The sequence below is a fragment of the Neopelma chrysocephalum genome, unplaced genomic scaffold (genome assembly GCF_003984885.1).
Source record: "Neopelma chrysocephalum unplaced genomic scaffold, ASM398488v2 Primary Assembly neopelma1_182446, whole genome shotgun sequence".
NCBI classification, from domain to species: domain Eukaryota; kingdom Metazoa; phylum Chordata; class Aves; order Passeriformes; family Pipridae; genus Neopelma; species Neopelma chrysocephalum.
The window spans coordinates 612-19937 of record NW_020938001.1 but is presented as its reverse complement, the minus strand read 5'-3'; the positions used below and the strand labels follow the sequence as shown (position 1 = coordinate 19937).

General features: G+C 61.1%; 1 protein-coding gene across 1 annotated transcript; it reads left to right on the top strand.

Annotated features, from left to right (window-relative positions):
* The first annotated feature begins 641 nt into the window (after positions 1–641).
* Positions 642–17493, top strand: LOC113962530 (arf-GAP with SH3 domain, ANK repeat and PH domain-containing protein 3-like). Its single transcript, XM_027673289.1, has 26 exons — positions 642–793; positions 4113–4185; positions 4732–4877; positions 6390–6464; positions 6751–6800; positions 7061–7187; positions 9182–9267; positions 10020–10095; positions 10221–10307; positions 10581–10690; positions 10930–10999; positions 11566–11653; positions 12109–12157; positions 12252–12436; positions 12531–12664; positions 13049–13143; positions 13435–13615; positions 13905–13990; positions 14101–14216; positions 14307–14374; positions 14533–14640; positions 14772–15018; positions 15110–15398; positions 15947–16091; positions 16253–16375; positions 16641–17493. The coding sequence occupies exons 1-26, from the start codon at positions 671–673 to the stop codon at positions 16713–16715; spliced, it is 3012 nt and encodes a 1003-aa protein (XP_027529090.1). The 5' UTR covers positions 642–670; the 3' UTR covers positions 16716–17493.
* Positions 17494–19326: the final 1833 nt, after the last annotated feature.

Below are 19326 nucleotides of genomic sequence, written 5' to 3'. Positions count from 1 at the left end.
CGAGGGCTTTGGGAATTGTCCCCTGCTCAAGGATTGTCCCCTCGGGGTCTCAGAAAGGGCAGGGTGGGGGCAGCCTCCAGTTAAACCAGTGCCCTGGGGGGACTGGATTTAATCCCAAGCCATCCTTTACTGTGTCTCCATCTCCTGCTGAGCCGGGGTGAGGTGGCTGAGGGGCGCCTGGGAAAGGTGAGTGTTGGGGTGAGCGGGTCCTGGGTGCCCGGGAAAGGTGGATGTCGGGGTGATGTGGGTGCTGCGTGCCTGGGAAAGCCCCCAGCCGTGCCGTGGCGAGACTGGAGGTGCAGATCCAGCCAGACCCCGGGATTTTCCCTTCCTCCCCGCACCGCACCGGGAGAGCCCGCACCCCCCATCCCCCGGCGCGGGGGTCGCCTGGGGGGGGTTATTTGGGATCCCGGGGGCTCTTCGCCTTTAACGTGCGGGCGGGCGGGGCCGCCTCGTGACGGCGGCGGGGCGGGAGCGGGCGGAGGGGACGGAGGGAGGGAGGGAAGGAGCAGCTCCCGGTGCGGCGCGCGGGGCTCCCGGTGCGGGGCGCGGGGCGCTGAGCCGGGCTGAGCCCGCACCCCCGGGGCGCTCCGCAGGGGGAGCCCCCTGCGCGCTCCCCGTGCCCCCCCCCCAAGCCCCGGTGCCCCCTCCCCGGTGTCCCCCCCGCACCATGCCCGAGCAGCTCAGCGTGGCCGAGTTCTTGGCCGTGACCGGCGAGGATCTGAGCTCCCCGGCCGCCGCCTTCGCCTCCAAGATGCAGAAGTGCCGGGGGGCGGTGGGGGCTCTGGAGGAGGTGAGCGGGGCCAAAGGGGCTCGGGGGGGTGGTCGGGCTGCGCACCCCACCTGGGAACACCCCTCTCACCCGTAGGTGCTGATCCCTTGATGCTTGCGCCTCCCTCGGATTTGTTTTTTTGGGGTTCCCCCCCTTCACCCCGACACCGCGCTGGTCACCCTAAGGCGGGTGCTTTGGGACCCTCGGGTAGGGAGGTTGTTTGCATTATCCAGCTGCCCCAGCGTGCGGTTTTTTGGGGGCAAAGCCTGTAGAAATGGGCAACAGGCTTTTTTAAAAGCCTCCTTTAAAGCTCCACGTGCTTCCCGGGGCTGGGATATCCCCCCATCTCCCCGGAGCCGGGGCATCCCCCTGCATCCCTGGGGCCAGAGCATCCCCTAATGGGAAGGTCAGGGCATTCCCCTCTGCCCCTCCTGGGACCAGGGCATCCTTCTTTTTCCCCCGGATCCAGGGCAGACACTCCCTTCCCGGGGGCCAGGGCATCCCCCCAGAGCATCAGCCCCACATCTTCATCCGCTGTCGAGTTCCTGTGCTGCAGCCAGCTCCGATGGGACTCGGGGAGGTTCCCCGAGATTAAAGCCAGGGGAGTATTTTTAGGCTCCCCCCAAAATCCCCAGCAGCATTTGTGGGAAGGGCGGAGGTGGCGGGGGGTGCCTTCGTCCCCCTTCTCCCGCCTGGAATAAAGGCGGTTTCCAGCTGGTCCTGTGGCTTTTGCCAACTCCTCTTAGCGAAGGAATGGCTTTGAAGGAGAGCCAGGGCTGGCGGCGAGCGGGGGGCCCCAGGTGCTGGGGCTTTGGGATCCCTGGAGGCAGTGGGAGGGGTGTCCTGGGACTGGAAATCTGAGGACACACCATGGGGCGTCCTGGTCTCCCCCAGTACATGCTGGTCACTGCCATGGATCTCCTACCATGGATCTTCCTCCCAGCTGGGAAATGGGAGGCAGCTCCAGCCAGGAGGGAGCAGCAGGAATTTTGTTTGGCTGCTGGGAGAGGCTGTGAGTAAAGGGGACAGGGATGGGGGGAGAGGCATCCCCCCGGAATGGCAGGGGGTCTCTGTGGGGTTGGCTTAGTAAAGCTCCAGTGAGCGTGAGAGAGCTGGGAATCGTGACTGGTGTCATGTGCCGTGGGGGGCACGGGGCTGAGCCCCTCATCCCACTGGAGGCTGCAGGGAGGGGACCAAACCACTGCCAGGCCTTTGGCATCCCCCTGTCCCAGCACGAGGGGAAGAGGGAAATCCAACCAAACCAGCTCCACACCACCCTCAGAACCCTGATGGGGCGATAGCATCGGCCAAGGGGGATAATCAGCCCTGGGTTTGGGTGTGTGTTAGAGGGGACTGGGCACCTCCAGGCCGGGACAGGGTGACATGCCAGAGGCTGCTGGTGCACCCAGTGGCAGAGCTGACAGATGAGCTCCCCCTGTCCCCCAGGGCAGCACCACATCCTGCTCCCAGCCTGGCAGTTTGTCACCCCGGCCCTGGCACCCGCGGCGGCTCCTTCGCCGGGCGGCACAAGCCAGTGCCGGGGGGGGGATGCAGAAGAATGGCCCCCATTGAGCATCCTGCCCGGGGTCCCCAGGCTGGAGCCCGGGGATTCATCCCTTCCTCCATCCCACAGGGAATCCCTCCTGTTCCCGACCCCGCTGTCCTCAGCTGCCCCATGTCCTGGAGCCCGGGGGTGATGGGTGTTATGGGGGGTTCCAAACATCTCTGCCCCCTGCTCCGGAGGGCTGTCCCTGTGCAGCCAAGGCCCGTGTTCCCAGCAGCCAGCCTGGTACATGAGGGATGCCAGTGTTGCTGCTGGGGCAGCAACATGAAGTGATTTCCTCTGCATTTACCACCCCAGTGCCAGGCTCTTCTGCCCTGTCCCCACTGTAAAACTCATGGACCCCTCCCAAAAGCCTTATGTCTGTCCCTGCTCCATACCAGCCCCATATTCAGCCTCCTGCAGCCATGAGCTGGCACCAGGATGAGCTGCCCCATCCTGGATACTCAGAGCAGTTTCTTCCCCCATTTTCCCAATGATGCATCCACAGCATCTCATGCTGCCTCAGTTTCCCCTTCTTGTGACTGTGCCAAGTTTGCAACCCTGGAGCATCCAGGCATCCAGCCCCAGCTTCCTCCCCGGAGGCAGGGAATCCCTCTGCTCTGGAGGGCTTGGTGTGCCTGGATTTGGTGCAGAGAGGGGCCATGGGGGGCTTTGGTGCTCCCCAACATCCTCCCCATTGTAGATGCATTGCAGGACCCCTCTGGGCGGGGGGTTTGGCTCCCACCTCAGCCCCAGTTCCCTCCCAACCGGCTCATCCTGGCCAAAGCTCATCCACAGCATCCCATCCAACGAGGAGGGCCTGGGAGAGCGGTGCTGGAGCCAGGCTGACCCTGCTGTCAGGAAATCAGCCTTGACATCAGCCCCAAAACCTTCGGCAGAGCTCAGAGCAGAGAGAGAGCCTCTTTATTGTAATTCCTCCGCGGTTTCATCCCTCGCCCTTCTTGCTGTTCACACCCTCTAAATATTTCCAGCCTGTTATCATGGCTCTGGTACCTGCAGCCAAGCCACCCTTAACCCTTTCCTGTTGCTGTGTTTGGCTGCGATGCTGCGGCCCCTTGGCCTGGGGTTGGGCTGGGGTAGAGTTTGCCGTGGTGCTCAGGGTGCAAACGGGGGCTGTGCAGGTAGGGAAGGATGGAGGGACGAGGCTGGGGATGGGGACAGCTCCAAACCAGTGCAGGATGTGGCTGATGGGGCTGCAGGGAGGCTCCCGGTGCTGGGAGCCACAGGCAAGACCCTGCTTGAGCTCGGGGCAGGGGGGATTGTGGAAAGCCACATCCCTGGTTGTGGGGTTGTTGTGGTCTAGCACACGACTGGCACAGGAGTTTATGGGATTTAGGTCGCCATCAGCAGGAGGTGAATCCTGGTGTTGGCTCTGTGGGAATCTGGGCTTGTGCTGTGCCTAGTCCTGAGCTGTGGGGATGGGCTGATGTGATGCCTCCTCGTTGGTTGAAACGGCCCCTGCAAGAGCCAGGGAGGCATTTTCTGTGGTTGCTGGAAGCTGCTGGGATCCAAGGAGCCTCTCGCCCCCTGCTACCGTCTTGCTCAAACCCTCCTCTCCAGGAGCAGCCAAAGCCCTGCCTGGCAGCAAAGCCACAGGGACCGGCTGGACTCTGTGGCTCCAGCACCCCCAGGATGCCTCCAGCTCCTTTCCCAGCCCTGGGAGCTTGGATCCTGCCCCACACATCTGCATGGCAGAGCTGCAGCCTTTCCAAGGGCCAGCTGGGCTGGGGGAGCTCGGTAACGAGCTCCGTTTGTTTTCTCTCTTTGCTTTCACAGAGCCTGGATGGGGACCAAGCTGTGCTCCAGAGGATCAGGAAATATGTGAAAGCCATTCACGTCTCCGGGCTCAGTGAGTTGGGCTTCAGGAGGGCATCCCTGGACCATGGGGCTGGGGAGGGGCTGGGACAGTCCTGTTCTCCACCAACACTGATCACGCCAGACAGTGGGGTGGCCATGGGTGCTGGCCAGTGAAAGGTGACGTGGCTGCATGCTAAGGTGCCAAAAATTGCCTTAAGACAATATAAAAAGGGAAATTGAGAACCTTAGGAAGGTTGTTTTGGACATTCCAGTGCTGTCCTGCAGCAGGATCAGTCCAGCTTTGCTACAGAGGGATGGGGAGATGAGTGCTGGGTGCTGATGGGACTTCATGATGTGACCCGGCAACATGCTAAAGTGCCAGAAAACATCTGAAATATGCGTAAAAAAGGGAAACTGAGAACCTTAGGAAGGTTGTTTGGGGCACACCACTGCTGTCCTGCAGTCAGACCAGCTCAACTCTGCTATGGAGTGAGGGGGAGGTGGGTGCTGGGTGCTGGTGGCACCTCACGGTGTGACCACGATGTGTCGGGGTGCTGCAGGGCCACCCCATGTCCCTCTCCGGTGTCTCCCCCTACAGCCCACGTGGAGAACGAGGAGCAGTACAGTGAGGCCCTGGAGAACTTTGGCAACAACCACCTCTCCCAGAACAACCACGAGCTCTCCACTGGTTTCCTCAACCTGGCTGTCTTCACCCGCGAGGTCACCGCGCTCTTCAAGAACCTGGTGAGCCGTCCCAAACCCATCTGGATTTGGACACCCCCCCACCCCAGTGCAGCCCCCTTCCTCCCAGATGCCATGCAGCAATCCCCACCTCCCATCTTGGGGCGGGGGGCACATTCCCAGTGCTCCCAGACTATCTGATACCCTCATTACTGGATTTACAGCTCATTCCCAGCTCCCCGGGGCTGCCGACCCTGGGATCCCATGGGCAGCTGGGGCTGCTATTTTCATTTTTTTCCCCTTTTTTCTTTCTTTCTGTTTTGGTTTTTTTTCTCACATCAATTGCATCTCTGATCTCGCTTGCCAAGAGTAAATCAAAGCCACGCTGGGCCGTGCAGTGGGGCCGTGGGGAGCAGGCAGAGACGGACGTGAGCGGAGCCGCCGGCGCCTTCCCCACCTCGGGAATGGCTCCGCTGGAAAACTCAGCTCCTGAACGGAGCTGGGTCCGTGCACACCCAGCAGCAAAGCCCCATGTGGCCCCCTCTCCATTCCCTTTCAAATCCCCCTCTCCGAGGGGTGTTTTTGGCCCCTGGCTCTGCTCAAGGAGGAGATTGATTTCTGCTGCCCTTCCCCCAGCAAGAATCTCAGATTTTTGGCGTCTTCTCTCCCAGTTACCCCAATCTGGGCCTCCCTGCTCCTCCCCTTCCCCATCCCGCCTGTCTCAGCCCACCCAGACCCCCGTGCTCCAGTGGGGCTCTGCAGAACTGTCCTGGTGGAGGAGTCAGACCAGTTGTGGGGGCCCCCACCTCCTGCCCTACATGCTGCCGAGCTCAGTTCTGTGCCAGGACCCTCACCCAGATCCCAAAAGCTGTGTTTCCCCTCCTGGAGTCTCCCTGGAGCTGTCAGAAGCAGGATGCCCCATTCCCCCTCGTTTGGGGCCGGTCCTGTGCCCCAGGGCTGCGTTTCTCCCCAGGTGCTGCAGGGGACCAAAACCCTTTAAAAAAAATCTGGGTGCAGTGGGGAGGTCTCCTGGGTGCTGGAGCTGCTCTTGTGGCTTTAAAACGGGATGCACAGAGGGATTCCAAGACTCTGGAATGTCTGGAGTAGGCTCCTGTGTCCCCACCACAGACCCCTGCACGGCACTGCTGGGGATGGTGGTGACTGCTCTGCTTCCCCAAACCCCAGGAAAGGGGGACATTTTGGGAAGCCCCTTTGACATTGGGGGTGCTCTTTGCATCATGGGGCTGTGGAGGGGCTGGTGGCATTACTGGGTGTGGGGACAGGGACGGGGACAGGGACGAGGTGTCGATGGAGGGGGAACAGTTTTGGTTTTGGCAGCCGCGGTGCTGATGTGGTTTGTGGGAAGGGCCCTGCGTCAGACATCTTGCAGCCAGCTCCAACAAGCCCCAGCCTGCCCCGTGCCTGGATCCTGGATCCAGCCCTGCTTCCAGCCTCTTTAACCCTTCCCAGGGCGGCGATGGAGCTGGAGGGAGGTCCCTGGCACCGGGAAGGACCTGGGGCTCCAGGTCCTCCACCTCCCCCACTGTGGGGTGACCCCATCTCTGCCTTTTGCAGGTGCAGAACCTGAACAACATCGTGTCCTTCCCCCTGGACAGCCTGCTGAAGGGGCAGCTGAGGGATGGCCGCCTGGTGAGTCCCCCCAGCCCTGTCCCCAGGGTCACCCATGTGGGGACATGCTGCAGTGAGACCCCTGGTATGGGCTCAGCTCATGCCCATGGGCAGAAGGAAGGAGCAAGTACAAGGGGCTGGAAGGGAGCAGTGAGGGTTGGGGGTGATGGGAGTGAGGGGTGAAGACCCATTGGGGACATCCCTTGTCCCCACGGGGTGCAGTGATGCAGAGCAAAGCCTTTGGCCACTTCAGTGCCACCAGCTCTGTCACCTTCCCTGACCTTCCCCCCCCTCTCCTTTGCCACAGGACTCCAAGAAGCAGATTGAAAAGGCCTGGAAGGATTATGAGACCAAAGTGTAAGGAACACGCTGCCTCCAGCAAAATCCACCTAAATCCCGCTCTGCACAGAGGTGTTTTGTCCCTGGAATGGAGCTGGGCACCGATGGTGCCAGTTTGCCACTGGGAAGGCTCTGGTCCAGCCTTTTCCAAAGGGGAAAGGGACAGGGAGAGGGGCTGGAGATGTTCCTCCTGATGCCATTCCACTGTAGCCTCCAGCATGGGGCACCCACCCCTCAGAGCAGGGATGTCTGCAGCCCACCGCCATCCCATTCCACAGGGGGAAGATGGAGAAGGAGAAGGAGCGATCCCGCCTGGCCGGGGTCATCCAGGCCGAGCCGGCGGCTGCAGAGGTGGCCGAGGACATGCAGAGGGAGCGGCGGCTCTTCCAGCTCCACATGTGCGAGGTAGGGGCTCTCCTGGGGGGATACAGGGATTGTTCATCTCCAGGGGGATCGCTCTACTTAACCTCTGTGGGGACACTGGAGCCTGTCCCTGTCCCTGCCACCAAAACAGCCCCATGTGGGTGCTGTGTGGGACCCTCGGCTGTCCCCATCCCACCCCTGCATGGTCCCGGCTCAGGGATCCTCATCCCATCCCCAGATTGGGGTCCCTGTGGGATGCAGCTTCAAGTGGCACCCGTGGTGCCTCGTGAAGTCCCCCATGAGGGTGACCCTTCTCTGCAGTGATCCCACCCGTGTCCTCCCAGCCCCGCTCCTCCCCCTTCATTGGGTGGCATTTGGGGCAAAAAGTGAGTTTTTTGGCTAAGATCCCTGAGGTTGGCTTTGTGGTTTTACCCTATCCTCAAAACTGCTCCTGGTTTTGGTTAGGGGGGCTCATGAGTCACCCCAGATCCCTCTGGCAGTCCCAGTTGCTGGCAGTCCACACTCAGGAGGTGAGATGGGAATAGGGAAAGGATGGAGACACAATTCCAGGCCCCCACAGCGAGGAGGAGCCCAGGTGTCCAGACCAAGGGCTCCAGACCCTTGGCAGCCCCACAAACCTCTTTAAGGTGACACATAGAGCAGGGAACAAGTCCCCAGTGGGTTGTTCCAGGGCTCTCCCACGTTCCCGAGGGCCAGAGCCCGGTGCTGCCCTGTGCCCCTCCCAGCAAAGGGCAGGGGGTGTGGGGAGGAGGCTGCGCCCGCCGGGGAGCTGGGACAGGGCCAGATGAGTCACTCCCTTGAATAGCTCCACTGTGGGATAAATAACAGCACATGGAGAGGCGGGAGCTGGAGCTGGGCACGGCGGCTGCGTGCGAGTGGGGCACGTGCACGTGAGAGCTCCTGCTGGCCCTGCAAGTCGGGGGGGGCAGCTCTTCTTGGGGGGTTTGAGGGGCATGTGATGCACTTGGGTTTATAGGGAAGTGGGTTTTGCTGCTTCCTGGGGTGGGAACGTGGTCCTGTTCCACCCCGCGGGGTGGTTGTGTCTCCCCATCGTGGGCCGTCTTGCACCCCCCAGGGCTGTGGGTGCAGCTGGATCCGGATCCGGGGGTGCTGGGAGCACCCCTGTGCACCCCAGGGCGTGGGTGGCAGGGCAGGGACACCCCATGGGAGCTGGGCACGTGTGGCCTTTCCCAGGTGGGACTTGGTTCAGGGAGTGCAGTGCTGTGACAGTGACTCAGCATCTCGTGCTTGCACGGGGCAGTTTAACAACCCTCCGCAGCCCAGTGACCCCTCAGGGTGTTCAGAGCACCCAGGGCACTGGGAGACTCCATTCCAGAGGCTCTCTCCCAGCATGGAAAGCCCCTGGAGCTCAGGGCTGCCTTCCCCTCCCCTCGCCTCCCGCTCAAAACCATTCCAGCAGCTGGAGAGGAGCTCGCAGGGGGAAAAATCTCTTCCCCTCCTCATTTTGCTCAGGGTGAGCAAGACTCTGGGTCTCTCCTTCCCTGCCTGCAGCTGATGGATGGGTTTGATGCACGAAGCTGAAATTCCCCATCCCACGGGACACCTCGGCAGACCTCCAGGGCTGGTGTGCTGCAGGTGCTTGCTGCTTGGAATCTGATTTTTTGGGAATAAAAGGGTCATATCTTAAAAAACTTGGGGGATTTTTTTTTTCTTTCCCCTTCACGAGCTGCCTTGAGTTTTGGTTATTTATTAACTCCAGAAGTAATGAGCAGCAGGAGAAGCGTGCTTGGCTGGAAACCCCAGAGGCCTCAGCCCTTGAACTTTCCAGCTCTTGGAGGACTTCCAGAGCCAGGTTTTTTGAGGGTGGTCCCCAGTGAGCTGCCTTCAAATCCAACATCGTGACTCGACTCCTTGAAGCCCAGCCAGTGTTTTAACCCTCCTCCCCGTGTCGGGAAGGGAAGCGAGGGCTGGGCAGGCTCTTGCTCCTTCCTCTGGGAATATTTTCAGCTGGTCCTTGTCTCCGTCACCTAATGGGGTGTCTTCTCCTCCTCCAGTACCTGCTGAAAGCCAGTGAATCTCAGATGAAACAGGGACCAGATTTCCTGCAGAGCCTCATCAAGTTTTTCCATGCTCAGCACAAGTAGGTGCCACCTGGATAAAGGTGGGATTGTTGTCACCTTTGGGAAGTCCCATGAGGGTCTGGGGGCTCCTTCTCCCATCCCAGCTCCATAAAGCTGTTGGTGGAGGTGCTGGGCAGAGCCCAGGTTGCATCTGGGGAGTTGGAATGTGCTTTTTGTTGGCTTGAGCAGCTGTAAACGTGTCCATGGGGCTGGGGGAAGGGGGTTGGCTCGGGATGTATCAGATGATTTGGTTTCTGGATTAGATTTCCAGAGATGAGTTCAGCTGAGAGGCTCCAGCATCAGCTGTGGGGCTCATAACGAGGGTGTTCGGAGCAAGGATTAACATCCCCTTGTCTTTCCCATTGCTCCATGAGGCTGGAGTGGGTGTCATCATCTCCTGCAGCTCTCGAGTGGGGAAACTGAGGCAGGGGGGACAGTCCTGCTGGTTAAAGGCACATCCTTGGCTGGGGCTGTGACCCAGAGACCCCGAGATGTGGCCTCCAGCAGAGCTGCTCCCCAGTGAGACGAACTGGGAATGACCCAGAGGCCAGTCCTGCATCCCAAACACCCCAAATATGTGGGGTATCCAGATCCCAAGGCCTTTGGTGGGCTCTCTCCAGATCGCAGCAGCCGGGGAACCACAAAGCAAGGGCAGCTTCCCAGCGAGGGGGTTGCCACGATCTCCTGCCACGTTTCCTCTAAAAAAAACCCACCCTCTTTTTTTCCTCCATCCTCCCTGTCTGCATCTTAATCACCCTCAACAAACGCCCAGTTTCTTCCAAGACGGCTGGAAGGCTGCCCAGAACCTCTACCCCTTCATTGAGAAGCTGGCTGTGTCCCTCCACGCGGTGAGTCCCCCACGCTGCCATCCATCCAGACGTGTCCCATGGGATGCCACCCCCCCTGTCCCCGTGCCAGTCCCTGAGAATGCCCCTGCTCAGCACAGCAGTGGTGGCAGCTCCTCCCTTTGCAGCTCCACCAAGCACAGGAGGAGGAGGTGAAGCAGCTCACGCAGACCCGCGATTCCCTCCGCAGCATCCTGCAGCTGGAAAACAAGGAGGTGAGACCCCCCGGGATGGGCATGGGAGAGCTGGGAAGGAGCATTGGGAGGGTGCTGGCTACCCTGGGGTTAGGTTGGGGATGGGGAGAAGCTAGGGAGCAAAGGAGACATCCGTGGGAGCAGAGCAGGAGAGCTGGGAGATGTCTGGATGCTGGAAGGGCACGGGGGTCTCTGGCGTCCTGCTGGACACTGCACTCCACATAAGGATGAGGTCACTTGGAGCAGCCACCCCTGCACCTCTCACTTTGCTTTTTAACTGCCTTTTTTTTCCAGGAAAACCTGAGCAGGAAGAACTCTGGCAGTGGCTACAGCATCCATCAGCACCAAGGGAACAAGCAGTACGGAACGGAGAAGTCGGGATTCCTGTACAAGAAGAGCGATGGGTGAGGATGAGTGTTATCCCAGAGAGCTCCCAGCTCCATCCCAGTGTTGTTGATGCTCATGGGAGGCCCCAGAGCTGGGATCCCCACAGCCCATAGCTCAGCAGGACATTCTGTGCTCTGTGAGTTGCAGGAAGCACAGCCCCACAGGATCGTGCCAGGGGCTGCCGTGGGAGGTTTGGGATGCAGATGTGGGCGATCAGGGCTGTGAAATCCTCACTCTTCCTCTTCCTCCTCCTCAGGATCCGCAAAGTGTGGCAGAAGAGGAAGTGTGGTGTTAAATACGGCTGCCTGACCATTTCCCACAGCACGGTGAGGAGCGGGGTGGGGCTGCAGCCCTGACCCTTCTTTGTGCACCCTTGGAGCCTTGGTGCCCGTTGTCCATTGGATTTCAGATCCCTTTCTTTCAGGTTTAGTTTTGCCTGAACTGGTCTAAAATCTGCCTGGCTTAGAATTTAGCACAGGATGGGACTGGAAAGCCTAAAGGGGATCCCCCATGTCTGACAGGGGTCCGTGGGAGGGAAGAGGGGGTTGGTTGGGGCAGCGAGTTGGGCGATGAGGGTCCAGACAAGCCCAAAGGGGGCTGGGGTGGGTTGGGAGGGAGGTGCTTCCCCCTGGTGTTGGAGGCTGGAAACTGCAGCAGGGACAGAGGACGTGGGCCAGGGACATCTCAGAGCCCTGTTCTCCTGCAGAGGGACCCTGTTCTCCTACAAAAGGTCAGACAGGGTCCGACTCGCCTGGTTATCCCAAGAGGAACTGTCTGTGCTGGTGGTTATCCCCCCACAGCTGCCATCAGAGATGGTGATGCCCAATCCCTTGGTGATGCCCATCCCACCCCTCCCAGTCCTTTAACCCCTCTCCATCCTCTCACACTGCAGATTAACCGTCCCCCTGTCAAGCTGAACCTCCTCACCTGCCAAGTGCGGCCCCACGCCGAGGAGAAGAAATGCTTTGACCTGGTGACACGTGAGTGCCCAGAGCAGGGTGCCATGGCTGGAGGGGGGTGTTTGACCCTGAGACAGAGGCTGTGGTGGGAGCTCTCCCTTTTTGGAGTGGGTTTTCCCTCTGAAACCCTTTTACCCTGGCTCTGGGTGCCTCCCTGGCTGTCTTTACAGGGGAAGGACTGACCTCTCCAAGATAGAGAAAGCTCAGACAAAAAGGGGTTGTGACAGGGCTCAGGTGATAGGAGAGTTATGTGCAGTGATTTAATTTTTAATTAAGCAGCTCCTTTGGAGAGATTTTAGCAGATTCTTGCTGTCCTGGGCATCCCTGAATCATAGAATGACAGAATCCCTGCCATGGGCAGGTTCACCTTCCACTAGCCCAGGTTGCTCCAAGCCCAGTCCAACCCAGCCTTGAACACTTCCAGGGATGGGGCAGCCACAATTTCTCCCCTTTCCCCTCTCTCCCCATCCCTGCAGACAACAGGACGTATCACTTCCAAGCGGAGGACGAGCAGGAGTGCATCGTGTAAGTGCCGCAGCCCATCCCCACTCCTTGAGGTGCCAGATCCTGCTCTGCCTTTCCCATCCTCCTCCTCCTCCTCCTCCTCCCTCCTGCCCAGGTGGGTCTCAGTGCTGCAGAACAGCAAGGACGAAGCCCTGAGCAACGCCTTCAAGGGGGATGTGGGCAGCGGGGCAGCGGCGGGCGCCGGGGTGGACGGCGGCGTCCAGGAGCTCACCAGGCTGGTCATCAGCGAGGTGAAGAACATGCCAGGGAACAAACAGTGCTGTGACTGCGGTGCCCCGGGTACGTCAGGGTGTCCCCCCACCCTGAGTGTGGGACCCATGGGGGTCACAGCGTCCTGTGTGATGCTGAGCCCCGTGTGCTGCTCCCACCGCAGACCCCACGTGGCTCTCCACCAACCTGGGCATCCTGACGTGCATCGAGTGCTCCGGCATCCATCGGGAGCTGGGTGTGCATTATTCCCGCATCCAGTCCCTCACCCTGGATGTCCTCAGCACCTCTGAGCTGCTGGTAAGCTGCTCCCTGAGCCTGGAGGTCTCGTGGCTGCTGGGAATCGCCCTCTGTGGCTCCCAAACCTTCTGGGATGCAGAGTTCATTCTTCCTCCTCTGTCCCCAGTTTGCTCCAGTGCTTGCTAACTTGCCCCAGTTTCCCCAGTGTGGTGGTTTGGGCAAGGGGGGGCCTTTACAAACCTGTTTCCTAAGGAGGGGATGGTGGAGCTGCTCCCTCCTAAACCAGACTTCCTCTGCCATGAGAGATCATCCCTAGGAGAGGTGCTGCTCTAGAAGAGTCCCGGGTGGATCCAGTGGATTCCTTCCCTCCAGGGTGGGATCTGGCTGGGGCAGGGGGAGCGTGGCCAGGAGGGCTTGTCTCCCCCCATCCCTCTCTCTCCATAGCTGGCTGTCAGCATTGGGAACACCCGTTTCAACGAGATCATGGAGGCCACGCTGCCCACGCAGGACTGTCCCAAGCCCTCAGCTGGCAGTGATATGTGAGTTGGGTGCAGGTTGTGGGCTCAGGGTGGGCGAGGAGAAGGAGGAATAGGAGTGCATGGTGTGTGGTCTGCCCTTGCTTCCATGCCCATCAACTCTGAGACAGCCCAGGGATGTGAGAATGGAGGATCCTGGTGTCATCACCTGGATTTTGGTGGATCTGCACCTCTTTGGAGGTTTCCCCTTGATCCCAGGGCTTCAGGAGAAGGGAGGAGCTCAGGGTGCCCCTAGCTGTGGTGGGAAGTGGAGGGTTCTGGTCTCCATGCCCACCCAAGCCCCCCTTCCCCCAGGGCTGCCCGCAAGGAGTACATTGTGGCCAAGTACATGGAGCGTCGCTACGTCCAGAAGAGCAGCCGGGACGATCCCCACCGCCTCTGGGAAGCCATTCGTGCCCGGGACCTCCTGGCCCTGCTCCAGGCCTTTGCTGAGGGGCACGACCTGGCCAAACCCCTGGCCAGCCCCGAGGGCCAGGTGAGCCCCACACCTGGCAGCGTGGATGGATTTGCCCCCTCTGGGTGCCTGTGCTTGGGGTTTCCTTGAGCTTTGGATGGAGATGTGCCCTTGGGAAGATGAGCATCCCTCAGGTCCAGCTTTCCTCTCTCCTTCAAGTTGTGGGAGATGAGAGCATCCTTGGGTCCAGTTCTGCTTTTCCCTCCGTGTCGTGGGAGATGAGCATCCTTGGGTCCAGCTCTCCTCTCCCCTCCGTCCTGGGGGAGATGAGCACCCTGAGGCTCATCTCTCCTGTCCCCTGTCGTGGCAGGAGGCGGGTGAGCTGGCGCTGCACATGGCCGTGCGCCACGCCGACAGATCCTCCCTGCCCTTGGTGGACTTCATCATCCAGAACGGGTGCGTCCCCAAGTGCTCCCAGTGTCCCCTGCCCTTTCCCACATGGGAGGAGTGTGCAGGAGGCCTGTGTGCTCTCAGGCCTTGACTCTCCTGCCGGTGGCCCTGCGCAGGGGGACGCTGGACCGGGTGACGCAGGACGGGAACACGGCCCTGCACTACAGCGCGCTCTACAACCAGCCCAACTGCCTCAAGCTGCTCCTGAAGGGCAAAGCCGCCTTCACCACGGGTACGGGGCTGGGACTGGGGGTTTTGGGGGTCTCTGGTGGGAGGGGCAAGGCTGTGACCTGGATCTGTCCCCCTTTTGTCCCTCGGGCAGTGAACGCGGCGGGTGAGACGGCTCTGGACGTGGCGAGGAGGCTGAAGCACAGCGAGTGTGAAGAGCTGGTAGGTGGGATGGAGGGATGGGGGAGAATGGGGGAGATGGCTCGGGATGGGGAGAGGGGACCAAAGCACCTGGGGAGGGCTGGCATGGAGGTGGGGGGCTGCTGGGGCCTGTTCCCTCTCTGCCAAGACCCCTCTGACCTGTCCCATCCATCTGGCAGCTGGAGCAAGCGCAGGCAGGGAAGCTCTCCCTGCAGATCCATGTGGACTATGACTGGGAGCCACCCTCAGAGTTCCCTTATGACAGTGAGGACGAGCTGGAGGAGAAGGTACCTCTGGGAGGGGACAGCACATCCTGTGACAGAGATCCCACATCCCCAGTGGGGGGGCTGGGGGGGCACAGACCCTCTTGTGAGGCTGGTGCAGTGGGGCATCCCTGGACCCACGTGCCTGCCCCCAGGTGAGCCCCCTCCAGCGCTCCTTCAAGGGCACATCCCCGCTGGCCGCCAGCCCCCCACCCGCCTGCCCCCAGACCCGCTGGAGCTGCGTGGGGGGGATGGACATCACCAACAAGACCTACGAGAGCATCCTGGTGCCCTCCCGCCCTGCGCCCCGCCGGGCCCACAGCGAGGAGATCCCCCCGCCGCTGCCCCTCAAAAACCCCTCGCGGGGCAGCTCCCGCCCCAAACCCGGCCACAGCCCCACCGGTGAGTCGGGGTGGGGGAGGACCACCTGTGGTGGGCTTCTCCTTTCAGCAGGACACTGATTTATTGTCCCTGTTGTGTGTGTCCCCCCCAGAGCGCCCCGAGCTGCCCCGGCAGGCGTCGGAGCCGCACTTCTCCGGGCCGGCGGAGGCTCCGGCACCGCGCAGCCTCCCCTCTGCCAGCAGCACGGGTGCCCTGGATGGCACCCCTGGCCCCCCGGCCCCCGGCACCCGCAGCCCCACCGAGAGCCGGCGGGCAGCCTACTGGGAGACCCGCTCCGAGAGCGACACCAGCAGCACCCGGAGGGGGCCAGAGCTGAACCCCCCGCCCGGGCAGCCCCCGCCGGGCAGCACAGCCCCCGACATCCCCCCCGTCAAGTTTGGGTAGGGACCCCCCCCACCTCCAGGCTGGGGGTGCGCTGGGTGTTGGGGGGTCATTGTGTGGTGGTTCAGTTTCAGTTGTCCCTGTGGAGCAAAGGGGTCCCCACCCCCCGGAGACCCCAAAGGAGTTGATGCTGCCACTGGGACGCAGGATGGGATAAGAGCAGCCATGGGGGTGATGGGTTGTCCCTGGAAAAGGTGATGCAGATTATTTGGGGGTGACACGAAGACCCCCATGCAAATTATGTTATTATATAAAAATTTATGTAATAGTATAAATATATTTTATATAGTATATTATAATATATATTATATAAAATATATGGGTTTTCTCTCTTTTGGAAAAATGTGGTGGGATGGGCTGGTTTGAGGGAGTTTGGGTGCTGGGGTCCCTCCCTCTCCATCAGCATCCATGGGGATGTGGGTGGGACCCTCTTCCCTTGGGTCCCACGGGGGAGCCCTGACCCTACTGAGACCTCACAGGGAGGAGGACAGAGAGGGGGAAGGCACCAGTGGGGAGGGGGTGACACTGTCCCTGCTGTCCCCCACAGCTCCGAGAGCACCCGCTCGTACCGGCGCATCGGCGGCGGGGGGGGCAAAGCGGGCTCGGCCCTGTCCCCCCAGAGCCCTGGTGGCCCCGAGGACCCCGCTCTCAGCAAGGTGCCCCCTGTGCCCATGCCCAGGAGATTTGCTCCGGTAGGTTCCACGACTTGGGGGGTGTCACCCTCTGCATCCCCAAGCATCTCTGCTCTCCTTATCCTGGGGCTGCAGAGGGAAGGATCAGGGGTGTCACATCCCTGCACCCCTCTTGGGAGTGACCCTGGGGTGTCTTTCACCCCCTTTCTGCCCTGTTTCAGGCCAAGGGGAGGCAGAAGCGGGTGAAGGCGGTGGCTGACTGCAAGGGGGACAAGGCCCGGGAGCTGACCTTCTCCAAGGGGGAGGTGATCGTGGTGACACGGGAGGAGGATGAGCAGAGCTGGGTGAGTGTCACCGTGGCACAGGTGCTGGGATCCCGATTCTGGTCCTTTTTTCCCTCTGGAGGTGGCTGGGGTGCTCCTGAGGGGCATGGATGGGGGAATCCTTTGCCCATCTGTGCATGGAGTAGGGCTGGGAAGGCTCCAGCTGCTGTGTCACCACGGCTTAGCCTCTCTAAATTTCCCCGGGAATTGGGATATCAGCCCCAAAGCTTCTTCCATGCCTGAGATGGGACTCCCACCCCCTTGAACCCCATCTCTGCACCCCCAGGTCGGCTTCATCGAGGGCGACGGCTCCCGCACCGGAGTCTTCCCCGCCAGCTTTGTCCACCTCTTACAAGACTGACCGGGCAGTTTGTCACTGTCCCCTCGGCCAGGACCAGAGGCAGCTCCCTGCTGGGGGCTCAGCAGAGCCAGACCACGAGGGACACGTGCCCAGGACCCTGGCATGGGACCACTGCCCTCCAAAGGGGCTCAGAGACCACCCATTGGGAAATCCGTCCATGGAGGGCAGCGCTGGGGAGCTGAGGGGCAGAGAATGGACACGCTCGCTGCACTGGTGGGCTGAGGTTTCTGTGCCAGCCCCTGCTCCTGCTGCTCTCCCATCCTTCCCGGTGGCTCTGCTCATCCCCAGGGATTTCTTCTCCCTTCCTCTGCAAGGACTTGGGGATGGGGGAGCTCCACTCTCTGCCAAGTAGTCATGGAGTCCACTACTCTGCCCAGTAGTCCCTCCAGCCTGGGGGGAGCAGGGCAGAGGGGCAGCCACTTCCCCCCCAGCCTCCTTTTGTACCCCGACTGTGAAACCTTTGGGATGGGCAAGAAGTAGGAGAGGGCTCTTGCCCTCACCTGGCTGGGCTGGAGGGTCTCCACCCCAGACTTGGAGCTGCCTGGGCTGGTGGGGCTTGGGGATGCTCCAAAGCTTCCCCAAAACTCTAGTGAAATGCCATTCCCTGATTTTGGGGGGGTGGGAATTGAGGTGGCACCACAGAGCCCCTGCCCCATGTCCCTCACCTGGGGTGGGTGCTGGATCACCGCCCCAGCCCTGGGGGCCTCTCCAAGGGAGTTTTTGCATTATTTTTCTGGGACCAACATCCCCTTGTGCCAGTGTCCCTTGGGACCCACCTGCCTCTATACCCCCCCAATTTACCCCTCTCCCCCTTCTCATTTCTGTGTCAAATGTTTCATCTCAAAAAAGTCTTTTTTTAAAATGTTTTCTGTCTCTGATTTCTAATAAACCATCATTTTTGTAAGGACCTGGTGCTTGGGGGGGGCAGGACTCAGCAGGGCTGTGCTGGGCATCAAAGCCTGCAGGAGGAGTTGGGGTGTCATTTGTCATCATAGAATCGTGGAATGCTTTGTTTTGGAGAGGACCTTAAGGATCATCTCGTTCCACCTGCTGCCACGGGCAGGGTCACCTTCCCCTAGACCAGGTTGCTCCAAGCCCCGTCCAACCTGACCTTGAACACTTCCAGAGCTGGGCTGTTCTCAGCATTGGAATATTCTAATATGTGGAATATTCCAACGTGTTGGGATATTCCAATATAGAAGAATTCCACATATATTCGACTATTCCAACATAGGGAGTGTAAAGACACCCCCCCCACACCACCCCCCCAAGCATCTTGCTGCCGCAGGACAACAACTTCGGGAAGAGCAGAGTTTGCCACGCAGCACATTCCCCTCCCCCCGTGGCCCTCGGGATTCCCTGGCTAAGCCCTCCCGGTGCCAAAGCCCCATCCCTGTCCCCGGACCCCCCGTGCCCCCCAGGGCCACCACAGCCGCGCGCCTCCCCCCGCTCCTGCAATCGTGGCTCCCGGCTATATTTAGCCCTCCCCCGTGCTATTTCGCCTTCCTGGCAGGAGTTTATAACTGGCCGGGACAGCCCCACCTCCTTTCTGCTTTCTCTCTCTTCCCTTCCCTTCCCTTTCCCCCTTTTCACCCCTCTTTGCTCCCTCCCACCCGCCTGCCCCGGCCCCCCCCCCCCCCAATGCTGGCAGTGCCCGGCTGTGCCCGTGGCCACCGTCCTGCCCCGCGGGCCACCAGAGCCCGGCGAGCCACGAGCCCCCGGAATGGGGCCCGCTGAGGAGCTGGTCCGGATTGCCAAGAAATTGGATAAGATGGTGGCGAGGAAGAGCACGGTAAGGTGGCCGAGCTCCTCGGGGGGCGGGCGTGCACATTTACACACGTGCACGTTTACGCACGTGCACATTTCCACACGCGTGTTATTTACCTGCGTGTTTGGACGTGGCAGCGTGGATTGGGAAAGGGGGGGGCGAGGTGTGCCCTTCACCCCCCTTCCCGTTCACCCTGGAGGGGCTGAGTGGGTTTAGGGGGTGCTGAGCCCCAGAGGTGCCACCAGCACCCCCGGGGTGCTGCCTGTGCCACCCCGCCCGGCCTCGGGAGGGAGCCAGCACCCGGGGGGGTAATTTTGTCTCCAGTTTGAGGCTCTCCCGCGCCCCATTGCTCCCAGACAGGGGGATTTGGGGGTAAGGAGGAGGTCTGTCCATGGGTGGCAGCTCCGGGTGCCCCTCAGCAGTGCTGGACTGTGGGTGACAGGTGTTTGGCCACCGGCCCGGCCACCAACACCCGATCGGTGCCGGTGCCGCGGGCTCGGATCCCAGCAAGGGAACACTCCGGGCTGGGGGACACAGCCCCCTCCAGCCCCCCCCCAGCCCTGCCTGTTGCAAAAGGAGGGGAGGGGGCTGAGCGCTGGCTCACGGCTGGTTTTGGTGGTGCCAGGGGAAGCCGAGATCCAGCCCTGCCACCCTTGTGCCAGGTGAGGATCCATCCGGGGATCCTGGTGAGCCGGTTACGTGTGCTGAGCCCGGCCCTCAGGGTTAATATTTGACTGTTTCCAGCGGCCTTTGCCCCGACAAGGTGCAGGCTCCTGGGTGCGGGGGGCAGCTCAGGCTTTTTGGGGTGCCAATGCTTGGTACCAAACCATATCCCGTGGGAGC